This window comes from Pelecanus crispus, chromosome 4 (assembly GCF_030463565.1).
Source record: "Pelecanus crispus isolate bPelCri1 chromosome 4, bPelCri1.pri, whole genome shotgun sequence".
Lineage (NCBI taxonomy): Eukaryota > Metazoa > Chordata > Aves > Pelecaniformes > Pelecanidae > Pelecanus > Pelecanus crispus.
In genome coordinates this window covers 60479369-60491796 of record NC_134646.1, presented here as the reverse complement: position 1 = coordinate 60491796, position 12428 = coordinate 60479369, and the positions used below count along the sequence as shown (strand labels likewise).

The 12428-nt window shown below is 39.2% G+C and overlaps 1 protein-coding gene across 7 annotated transcripts in view; it reads right to left on the bottom strand.

Moving 5' to 3' along the window:
* Window positions 1-12428, bottom strand: part of APBB2 (amyloid beta precursor protein binding family B member 2) — a 108874-nt gene that overhangs the window by 60759 nt on the left and 35687 nt on the right. For 2 of the 7 annotated variants that reach the window (XM_075709096.1, XM_075709098.1), the window contains exons 3-6: window positions 7078-7286; window positions 1990-2052; window positions 1477-1562; window positions 1294-1354 (exon numbers count right to left, since the gene is read on the bottom strand). In XM_075709096.1, coding sequence (XP_075565211.1) covers window positions 1294-1354; window positions 1477-1562; window positions 1990-2052; window positions 7078-7286 — 419 coding nt within the window. The remainder of the gene's footprint in view (window positions 1-1293; window positions 1355-1476; window positions 1563-1989; window positions 2053-7077; window positions 7287-12428) is intronic. The other 5 variants (XM_075709097.1, XM_075709099.1, XM_075709101.1 and 2 more) reach the window with 3 other exon arrangements.

The window sequence follows — 12428 nt, the reverse complement described above, 5'->3', positions numbered from 1 at the left end:
TGGGTAACAGTTCCATAAATTTTGAAGTTCAAAACAGCAAGTCAGAGAGGGAAGGGTAATGACGACACATGAGTTATTTGCCCACACAAATACTGCCATGGTTCTCCATGCAGGAAGGGCTCCTAATTCTATGCAGTGCAAATCACCTGGGAAAGAGTCAGACATATCAAAATACTGCATCCCTATAATGCTTTCCATACCATAAGGCTTATCTTGAAAGGAACAGCTTTCTGGTTCTGAGGAGTGGTAACTAATGCTCATCACTCCTCCATTTACTGTGCTCAGAATTTAGTGCTTGTCATTGTAACGAGTGCAGCTGAAACCCTTGCTTTTTAACTGCCAGCCTGCCAAGCAAAACACATTTATTCACATCTGACTTAAACATCACAAGCCAAATAATCAAGATGACAAAGAAGTTTAAGTACCCTGATCAGCCTGTTTTCTCTCCTAAAAGATATCATTAATGCTATTATAATTATTAACTCTGTTACATACTGTCTTCCTGCATGTAAGTGGCTTCTGATCCTGTCAGTCACTGCAGGTGTATGGCACAGCCAAAACACTTATTTAAATTACTCGGATTTCCAGTTATAGAGATTCACATACATCTTTAAAAATGGATGCAAGCACAAGGCAAAATCATAACAAAACATATCTGGAGATACGTATAGAAGCATTCAAAAGCTTCTGCTGCTTCTTTCTCCTCAAAAACCTTAGACTACAACAGTAAAGGCCCTGATTTAATTATGGTACTTGTTCACATAATGATCTCGTTTTTCTCTATAAATTTTACCCTCAAACTAGGTTGCATTCTCTGTTCTAAAATTACAAAGTTCCTTGTTCTAGAAAGTAACTTCCTTGTTACTAGCGGCAAGTTCAAGCAGCCACATAAGCAAGGAAGAGTACTTAAAAAAGGGACAAACTCGAGAATAAAGAGCAAATTCTGTCACAGAATGCCCCAGGAAGCTATCCAGCCATGACAAACATCAGAGCCCTCTCTCAGGACAGAAAACTCACTTAGTTGTGCAAGGGGTCAGTTATTACAGTTGGACAGTAGAATCTTGAGCTGTAACATTCAATTTCTTGGCTTACATGATTTTAAAATAAGTCTTGATCAAATTGAATGAAGCCTGCAAATGCCTTTGATGGAATTAGTCTTGCATGGTCAATCTACATTGTGCCAAGAGGAGGAGTACAGTTAATTTCAAAACCTAGGAGACATTCTGCACCTTGCAATTATGTTTAAAATTGCAAATTTTTAGTTGTTATCCCATTGTGGTTCTTCTTACAAACCTTGGCTTCTGGATCACTGTTGATGCTACAAGAATCATCATCATCAGATTGTGGACCATTTCTGTTACAGAAAAAAAAAAAAAAAAAAAAAGACAAAATCAATCTTAAAATCATATAAAAATTACAGCACAGCAGCACAAAATGGAGCTTGTCATTCCACGGAAACTTCTGAAGTCATTGTACCTGAGCTTCAAAGAGGCATAGCGTAACGTTGCTCCCTCAAACTCTTTCAGACTTGGGTCTGGGTTCACAGTGGCTGCATGCAGATCCTAGAGATAAAGGCAGTCCTATTAGTATAGTATTAAGTGCTATTACTCTAGTATTAAGTACACCACCGTGTTATTTCTTATTTCAAAGGGAAATTAAATCCTCCCTGCAAAGAAGCGATAGTATTTCTGGCTGAAGTTGAAAAGAGGCATGCATATATTCTCAAGCTGCATTTCATTCAGTGCAGGCATCTTATTCGTTACATCATGGCAGTTACCCTGCTAGCTTAGACTGAATCCATCCCAAGTGGAAAGACCAGAAAAGGCAGCATGTTTGTGAGCTAGATATCCCTAGCAGTACCCCCATTCACTTTGGCCTAGGTTATGAATGACATTCATGGAAAAATAAAAGGGGAAAAAAACCAGCCACTGCCATGCAAAAAACAAGGGTAGTAGTATTAAAGGTTCTAAAATCTGACAATATACTTGCCTTCCAAATGTCACTATTAATCTTTCCCCCATTCAGTACAGCAAAATCACTCCATGGCTGTTTCTAGACACATAATTATTCACACAGAAAGAAGCACATTGATAAAAAAAAAAAAAAAGGAAAGAAAAAGAAAAAAAACACAAGACACTGTTGTTAGCATTGATATTTACAGGATGGGTTAGGGAACAGATCACCTCAAACTTCAACTAATTACTCCACTGTACCATGGCATTTGGAGGAAAGGGGAGAGAAGACATGCCTCTAACAGTTACTTACCAAAACAAATGATTGAAACAAGGAAAGTTAATATAAATTAGGAACAGACAATGAAATTACTCTTTAACTATGATCTTAAAAGCAAGCAAAATGAATCTGAATATGAATGTTGGCCACAGCTGCTACAGCCTTTGATAAACAGCAGTTAAGGGGAAACATTAGGATTTCCATTTGATTGGCGCTTTTGGTAAAAGACCCTAACACTATTGGAAGTAGAAATACTGAAACACAATGATATATATACAAGGATAAGACACATACAAGGTAAAAACCAAGTATTTCTAGAGAGAAAGCACAGGAAAAGGACAGTGAAAGGAAGGAGGATTAGTAAGGAATGCAGAGAGATTTCTTGCTGAAAAAAGTCATTTTCTAAAGTCTAGCAACTTTTTTAAAAAACAGAACAAAACCAAAAAAACCCGAAACAAACCACCCACACTCTCATTTTCCATTCAAGTTTCTCAAACTTTTCAGAGGTGTTCACTGGTACAATCAAGCAAGTAGCAGTGCGTTTACCACTACATCAACCTGAGGTTCCATTCTCTGTAAAGCCTGGGAGGAGCACCTGATGTTGGAGTTGCCCCTCTCCTCTTCCCCAGAAGCACAGAAATCCCACAGTCCTGAACAAGAGCCAGGTGGGACAGAAGATCTGGTTGCCAAGAGACCCAGAGCCACCTCTTTGTAGCTTCACCAAATCACGTATGCCTGTAATTAGTGACCCCTTTTAAGATGAGCTCAGCCATTTTAACTCCAGCTCAGCCCCAAGATGAAGTGGTAAATATTAATACAGCCCAATCCATTAATTTGCAGGGTGGACCTCTCGCCTCAGAAGTGTTCTCAGGAGTAACCCTTCCCTAACATGCCTTTGAATTAACTGAGGAGTTAGCTTTACATACTAAGCCCCTCCTCGTTAATGATTAGCTGCTAGTGATTATGTTACCTACAGAGAACTTCTAGAGGTGATCCAGGCCTGGGATGAGTCAGGCTATAAGACACAACTACCATCATCAAATTCTGCCATGATCTCAAAGAAGCTCTTACTGAGAATTAAACCCTATGGCTTTTTCTCTGCATAGGAAATGGGAAAGAGGCAGCAAAATCTCTAAAATTTGGAAGAGAACGTTACAAAAGACAAGGATGCACAAAGGAAGTCATTTGGCAACACACAGGAGAAAAGAGCCATCTAAAACTAAGTCAAATTTAATGAGCTGTGAAAAACCAAAATACATTTTCATGCTCTTGAGGGGGAGGAAGGGAAGGAATGTTCCAGGTTATTCATATTTAGCATTTATTAGCATTTTTGTTAAATCTGCAGGATTTTTGCATAATGTTTAACCCATAATTGCTTTGGATTGAAATTTACTGATTATCTCGTGAAAGAAAAATTGCCTTGCAGGCTGTGCAAAAGTAAGACTTTTTCACATTTTTTTCCTTTTTAAAATGCTTTCTGCCATTTGTATGCATTATAGCATCATTCCTCCCTACCAATTTTTTCTGATTCTCTGTTCAACAACAGTAAGTAACTGCTTTTCTTTATGCTAAATATCCAGAGTGAGCTACAACATAAAAATGGCTGACTTGATCTGTTCTTTGTTGACTGCCCTCAGCTGTGAGCCACATTCTACCAAATGAAGCAAAGCTTCTGTATATCACAATATTTAAGAGACAGGGACACAAAACAATTTAAAAAAATTAAAAAAGGAGGAAACAAGACAAAGGGTAAAAAGGCATTACTCCCAGGGGGGAAAAAAAAGGGCTTTCTAAACATTTATTTGACAAACTCAAAAGCTGAAAGAGCCCAAATAAACTCATCTCAAGACTAGCACACGATGCTTCACAGACAAATGTGATAAAGATAAAAGTACTTTTCATGGACTCACAAAAGCCTATTGGGACAGATATGAAATGCTACCCATGCCAGTCTTCAATCCTAGATTACATTCTTTCATCTGTCTAAAACCTATATATCCCCCAACCTTTTCAGAAGAAAGCAAAACAAATTCCAGCATGTGGGAATGAGCTAAACCAGCCCTCCCAAACCAGATTATCTCGGAACACAGGCTTCCAAACCGCAACGAGGGAACCAGCAGTACACAGCTCACACGTGGACCAACTTGGAGCTGGAAGCTGTCCACCACAACTGCTGCCACCAATGGTAGCACTGGGATAAAGGCGTTTGGGAGGCCCTATTCTAGATTGAATTCCACATCTTTTGTGAAGTGTCAAATTGACCATATCACAGATGTCCAGGTTAATCCTTCATGGGGAGGGAGAGGGGGAGCACTTGGGGTAGGCTGCAGTGCAGTGAACAGGAACTGAAACCAGTATCACCTGCAAGTGACCTGGAGATGATTAGGTGCTGGCAAGTATTGATTGTGGAGAGATGAAAAGCCAAAGATTCACAATAGCTGACACTGTTAAATCTAGATTACAAATTATTTCATTACCTACCCCTATCTCTTAACCCCACACCATGGCTTATTTCCCTCTTACTGCTCTGTAGCGGGCTTCTGCTCAGAACCAGCAGAATCCCAAAGGATTCTTCCTCCAGTTCCCTCTTAATAAAGCTCAACATCTGTGGTGTCAAGAAATGCAAGACTTTTCCTAACAGTTCTCATTATAACTTCAGCTACGCCCCTTTTTGTAGCAGTTTCAGAATTTGGCAGTGCACAAAGTCCTGAGCCCAATTCACATTCTCATTTTTGAACTCCATTACTGTAAGTCTGCAGGTATTTATTGCAATGCTATCTTAATAACCACTGAGTCAAAAGATCGGTATTGTTTAAAAAATGGTATGTAAGATGTTTATGAATGAATACAGAAACCTTCAAGAGATAAATGCCTTTGTCTATACCTACAATTCAAATAACCATATAATATCATACTAATACAAATTTTGGAAACTTGCTTATTTTCTGTATCATCTTTTACACTACAGTATATGGTCTTGATGCTGCCACAGAACTGTATATGCGTAACTCTTCACTGGATCAAATCCCTTGCTGAATTAGAACTGCCGTGTCAAACCCTAGATGAGCCTACTACGTACTCACAAACATGGCATTTTAGAATGACTCCTCAAATCTCTTATTTAATACATCTACACTGTATTAAAATCTATGTTGTTTTAATTAATATATTTCGTATTCTCCATGATGCTGCTGAGAATTAATGATCATTATTTAGAATCACAAACTATTTTTCATTTAAAGCACACAAAACTGTGAAAGGTTAAAGGTACATCTGCCAGCAGGTCTGAAATTTTCATTGTGAAGACATTTTAAACAGATGTAGAAAAATATTTGAAATTAATATATGCATTTTCTCTCTGCAATTTACCAACCATACTGATTTCTGGGTTTTTGTGAAAGACATTTACAACTTACTAACTAAAGCCCTGTTCTCCGTATTTTAGAGTAAGAAAAATACTTAATGGTGAAGTTGTATCACTCACGTGTACATTACAGGAATTTATACTGGAAGCAAGTGCAGCACTTTACATTCAGCATTTCTGGATTTTTTTTTTCTTGTTTTCTAGCTGAACGATAACAATTGCTGTTCTTTCTCCATGAACCCTCTCAGAAATAATTTCCAGTGTGCTTGGTGCATAGTACATTCCACGGGAGCCTGACTGATGTAAACCATAACTGAAACATTGTGGTCAAGTTTGCAAACCTTATGAGTAGCATTTATAAACATGTGGGAGCAATCTTTCTAAAATAATGAACAGGAATGTACATGTTTAAGCCTATACAGGATAAAAGTTTCAGGGTCAAGGCGGTAATACGTACTTGAATGTCCTTAACTCTTCTTAACTTTCATTTAAGTACTTTTGGTGTGTATATCAACAAAATCAAGAACAGAAGAAATGTCATATCTAAATACATTTTAAAAACCTAAGGATTGCCTGATCCAAAACTCAAAGCCAGTACAAAGACCCGCCTTTATGTCATAAAACTAGGGACCTTCTTCTGAAAAGTTAGTACGAAAAAGAATTCACTTCAAAACAATTTGATTTTATATCAGTATTTCATTCCATAGAAGTCCTCCCAGCATACCAAAACAAAGCAATTGCATTTTTTGAAGCATACTCTTCTTTCTGATAATTTATTTTTCTACTTATATGACATCAGTCAAGACCCTGGTTTGTGCCTGAAAGGATTATTTTAAAAGGCGGTATCATGTATTGCTCTTTCAGCACATGTGGAAGAGAGCATGCACTTCTTTCTGTTCCCAGTTAAAGACTGATTGCAATGCAGTGATCCAGTTGTGCAGATATTTTCTACTGGTATGATGTTAAGAGACTTACACTTGAGAATACGTGATGTTTATTCAATAGAAACTACCTTGTAAAGGAACTAGTGTCTCAAATGAAGACTCATGTCTTTGTATGATACTCCTACCAAGAGAACCAAAAAGAAAGAAGATGCAAAGAAAGAGTCCAGCCAAAAGACTGCCATAATGTGCAAAAATTTTATGTATCCTGTATCCATATAATGCAGCAATGCTTCAGTGCATGCTACAGAACTGCAGTAGTTTCACATTAATCAGACACTGGCTGTCTAATTTATTTGAGATATGTCTGATTTCATCCTACACATCCAAAGTTTAGGATGTTTCATGAGACACAGCCATTAGAAAATGCACATAGAAAAAGATACTTACGATGTACTACCAACAAATAGCTACACTTTGGGATATTATCAGGCCCCGTATTCTAAAGCTTAGTTTAGCTAACAGTTAAACCTGCAAGTTCAGAAAGTTATTTCAATTTTCTTTACAGTATGCAGCCCACAAGAAGACACAGTATGTTACCTCAGTTTCTGGAGTAGGAGATGGAGTAATGGAACCAAGTGATCCTTTCCGTGAGCCCTGGAGATCTGTTGGGATGGACACAGGACGTTGCCATTGAGTTGTTCCTGTCGGTATGTGCCAGTAGTAGATCCCAGCAATGTCATTGATTTTTTTCCAGCCAGGTGGTAAGTCTGGGTCTGTCTGAAATGAATGATCACTCCATATATCTGCTGGGAACAGCGGGGCAGGGGAGGAGAAAGAAAATTAATCAATGTTACTAAGACACGAACAGTTCTTCCATGGGTCTGCCCCTGATACAAGTGATGCACAGCTGGTATTGCTGTCGTACAGTTCCTGTGTAAATGAACACCAGAAAAACGTACCAAATTACTGAGGCTCAAAGTAAGGTGACAAAGCCTTGTTTGACTTGGCCTATAAAGAGAGGAAAAAAACACACTACTTACCATAGAGCTGTTCTAATATGGCAGCTATCTAACACCATCAGATAAACTAGCTCTTCTAAAAAGGTTTAGCTTGAAGTACATTAAATCACAGCATATAAATAAAAGTTTGGAGTTGTGGTATGCTCTGTCCTCTTCATCATAGCACCTTCCCCTCTCAGTGCATGGTAGAAGAGAATATGTCTGCTAATCAAAGTCAGCTTATCAAAACAGAACCCCCCTACACCAATCAAACAACCTGCACTGGGTTTACTTACAGCATCTAAAAGACTGCTTATTCGAAACGATGAGAACAAAAGAACTGAGCGATCACTTTACACACGCTCTGATTGTCACAAACAAACAGTTTTCAATTAGTTTTATAATGGGGTTGTAAAAAATCAAAACCTCATCCACAGTGCCAATGCAGAGATGAAATATTGGCTCTACTGACAAACCTCCTACTAACTTAAGAATGTACCAGCAATTCATATTGTAATTAGAGAGATACCCAGATGTACCTGGGATTATAGATGCATACAAGGGATCTCCTCGGTGGAGAACATGCAGTGCTTTTTAGAAAGGCAGGGGCATCACCTAGGTGCAAACCAGCTGTACCCCAGCAGGGGCAGTTACCTTCTGCTGGATACATGCTTTCCAGAGGCTGGGAAAGGAGCCAGTACTGTTCTAAACTTCCCAGCAAAACTGCTTTGGTGGTGTCATTAGGGCACGTGCTATTAACCACCTGCTATGGTCTACTCCAAGGACCGTCAAGCTGCAGGGAGAAACAAGTAACCTCCCGCACTGACGTTTCCACCAGCACTTGAGCAGACATGATGAATGCTGACACCAGCACAGCGAACTGAGCCGGCGAGAAGAAAACCCAAGAATAAAGGAAGCACCATACCAATGAGCTGTGGCTCATCTACTCTGGTGACTTGTTTCCAACCTTCGAAGACAGTCCTCAAAACACCTTCAGTGGATGACAGATGAATAACCTGTTGTTATAGTACTCTTTTTTGAATTAGAAGTTTGCTAGTCTATCCTCAAGCCTCTTACTAGGTGTTTTATCACAGTTGCTTATTTCTGAATTTCTCTCATTTCTGCTACCCACATTTATGCACATACACACACGCACAAATGGCATGATAACTTGAAAATAACTCTTACACTCCATGGCACAAACCAGACTATTTCTTCCCCAGAGCCACTTATGAGTTCTTAAGTTACTGATTTACCACTTGACGACTAATCTGAGCAAATTCTGCAGAAGAAAAACTAGACAGTATCATTACACTTAAATTCAATAATGAGCCCCACCCTTGGCCCAATACCTGAAATCAGCAACATTCATAGAAACTGTTCCAGAAATTCCCAAATATTCTAAACACCCGCCTCTAAATGTCCCCCCCTTGTAGCCTCTACTGCATTCAAGCGTATGTAGTTCCTGACTCCAAACTTTTACATGTTTTAAAGCCCATTCATCTTCAACCTTGCCCATTTTTATTTTCCAACTGAACAACTTAGGTGCGCTCTTCTCAACCACATAAAAGGAAAATAAAAGCAAAACACTTTCAATAATTTGGCCAAATCATGCAAAAAGTGATGTGCAAAGATCAAATATCTAAACGTCACACTGGAGTATGCGTGGCAACATCTGCAAGTCCAGATACACATGGGTGAGTTTAAATAACTGGTTCATAAAAGTCAAAAATATCACAATAATGTCAGTATTCATAAAACTTAAATATCGGGCCTTTCAAAGCATGCTGGAATAGGAAAATAATAAGCTTTTATTATGCAGAGAGGCAAAGCTTCAGATCAGTTCAGGTTCATACAGTATTAAACAACCATACTTCAACATTGCCAGGACATGAAATGTTATTCTCTTCACTTTAAGATAGGCACTACTTCTGTCCTTGCTACACATACGTATGTATGTGTACACATGTATTTAAATATACAGTTAGCAAAGTGTTATGCTATGGCTGCATTAAATTACTCCTTTCAAACCAATCAACTAAAGATGCAGAGGAACCAACATGATGTTATTTAGTGTTGTAATGACATGCAGTACCGAAAGACCTCAACAGAAATTACTTTGAAGTAAAAGCAGACAAAACTCACAGCAGAAAGAAAATTGTTAACCCAGAGTCTTAAAACAACACATCTCTGCAACATGTAATCAGAATAGAAGAAATTAGCTTGTACGTGAGTGAATACTTGGAAGGAAACCAGGTAAAACAGTTGGGAGCACTCTGGGATAAGAAAATATCACCTAGCCGAGTAATATTACCATGTGTATTACAGTAAACCACGATCTCCTGAAAAACTATACTGTAAGACATTTCGTATATAAAATGCATAAGGAGTAAGAAAAACAATACTGAACTAGGACAAAAGAGAGCCACTGTAGCTAAGGTGTATGCGCAAGCAGACACTGGGTTTCTTTAAGGAACTTGGATTTGTATTATCTGTGTAACTTCTCTTTCTACAGCAAGAAAGACTCAAATTCTTATCAGTGGAAAAAATATTTTAAGATGTAAGTGATTCAAAACTCTGCACAGGAATGAAGTCTGTCTTTACCCAGGCATCATGCAGACTCACACAGCACTGCAGACTTTTGAAAGCCAACTCTTTTTCTGGAGAAAGACCTTACTGAACAGGGTGGCTCCACTGCCTACACGCACTCTGGAGAGGAAGTCCAAAGTCACTGCTCACCGCAGGAGACCGGGCAGTCAGCTTGCAGTTGGTCCTTCACCGCACTTTCTATCCCTGTCCGAACATGGGGTGCACGCAAGCTGTCACTAGCAAGGCAGGCCAACTCTCATCCTAGATCTGCCCACGCTGGCACGGACACATCGTCGAGTCCTCATGGGCAAGCTGCTACCTGGAAATCTGCCTAAGATAAGCGTGAGCTGTCACCACCCAGCTTCTGAAACCAGCGCTACCAGCTTAAAGGTCAACATAGTTAGAAGTCCACAGCTAGTCTTCTGCAGGCGGATTCACGTGAAAGGACAGGTCGCAGAGAGAGGACTGATATTTTTCAGTTGGAGTTTTGCCTCACTAAAGACAGAAGACACTAAAGCCTTGTCCATGCGGGGGAAGATCCCCAAACCGGCTATTCATGGGAATGTCATTATGGAAGAAGCACAGGACAATTCTGGTGAAAAAACACTACAGTAAAAGAGATGTGGTAGCGGATTTTGAGGACTAAAATGGACGATTACATACGCCATGAAAGATGTGACTTAAGATAAGAAGCTAACTTCATTTGAGGAAAACTGAAAAACACAGAGTAGACTTCACTGGGCTTTCCTGCCTCCACCACCTTCCTGCACCAGGACCTGCCAAGTCCCTCAGGAAACCAGATCTCTCCCCTCTACCTACAGCTTGCTTAGAGCTGGCACCGTAGTCCCTTCTTATGGGGTCCAACACGACGGGGCACAGGGCTGCTCCCTGAAAACCTTTGGCACTGCTTTCTGCAGAACTCAGAGAGAGGAAGCATTTGCTGCATGCCACCATGCAGCCTCCGCTTCATCTCTTCAGAGACTCAGCAACACAGCAATGATAGGAACATTTTCAAAAGAATGGGAAAACGATGGGGGGGGGGGAATCTGAAGTGAGAGCCCTAGGGGAGGGCAGCGCCTGCGATGCCTTTCCATTCCCTTTCAAAACTAAACAGGGAATTTATGTTAGACATTTCTCTTTAAAAAATAAAATAAAGAATTCACAAAAAGCCAGTAAGGCTTTAGAAAAGTACCAAAGGAAGATTTTTTTTTTTTTTAAAAGGTATAAATAGTTGTTTCCATTTTTAATAAAGGTACAAAGGAGCAAAACTGCCTGAAGAGATTCCCACTTGCTGAAACTGTCTGGTCAAGTTTCACTCAGAAATAAATGTTTGTATCTGATTTTTTGTCTGAATGGCTGAAACACAGAGCCTGTAATAGGAAAAAAAAACCTAATACAGCCTTCATCCCAGTATCACTATAACTGAGGAGAACAGTGAAAACTTCAAAATACTGGAAAAATGAAATGTTACACAAAATGAAACTATTAATTCACTCTTTCGAAACAACTAGCAACAGAGATGTACCTCCACAAAGCCATAAACACAGCCATGTTTAACTGGTAATTCTGGCTAGGAGAGCTTTGTAAACACATTTTGTATTCTAAAGAAGATTGGATAAAGCCAATATAATGTAATATATTGTTGTCTGTAACTCCCTTCTCCAAATGTCAGCCTCTGCCAATTACCTGACATAGAGCAGTGGTAAATTCCATGCTGTAGCTATAGTTCAGATACTAAGTTTGGCGTAATAATTAGAATTTTTAGTAATCACGTTTTTATTTCAAGTTCAAATTATTTTACTATCTGAGGCTGATCTAGGAAAACAACGCTACGATACTGAAAAGAGATGGTAATAAACAATATAAATAATTCACTGAAAAGCACATGTAACTGGTGACCAAGCTCTTTGGCAAAACTAGTATTTTTATCACTTATTTTATTGCTGTTTCAGGGGAAAGGATAGTAATCAAATTACTGCCATTATGAATCACTCTTTAGCCCTTGTTCAATTAAACAGAAATTTACTCTGCTTAGGTCCTTGTGCATGAAGGAACCAGAGCCTCAAACCTAGTTCATTAAAGGCTAAGCAGACCTACTTCCTGAACAAAATACTCTTAAGCAAGGTGATGGGTCTAATGCAGTAAGTTTTGTATTGAACTGGGAGATTTACTTGGAAAAAAACATGTGTTTTTGATGCATAGTTCTTTAGGCAAAACCAACTCCAACCAGGCAGCGTGGCTAGGGCATCAAATTATGTCCAAGAAGAGTACTCTTGAAGAGGAGGAACTGCAGCCCCAAAGGGCTCGAGGTGGGCAGTATACGTGACTTCAAAACAGAGACTGTAAAAGTGCTGTATGGAG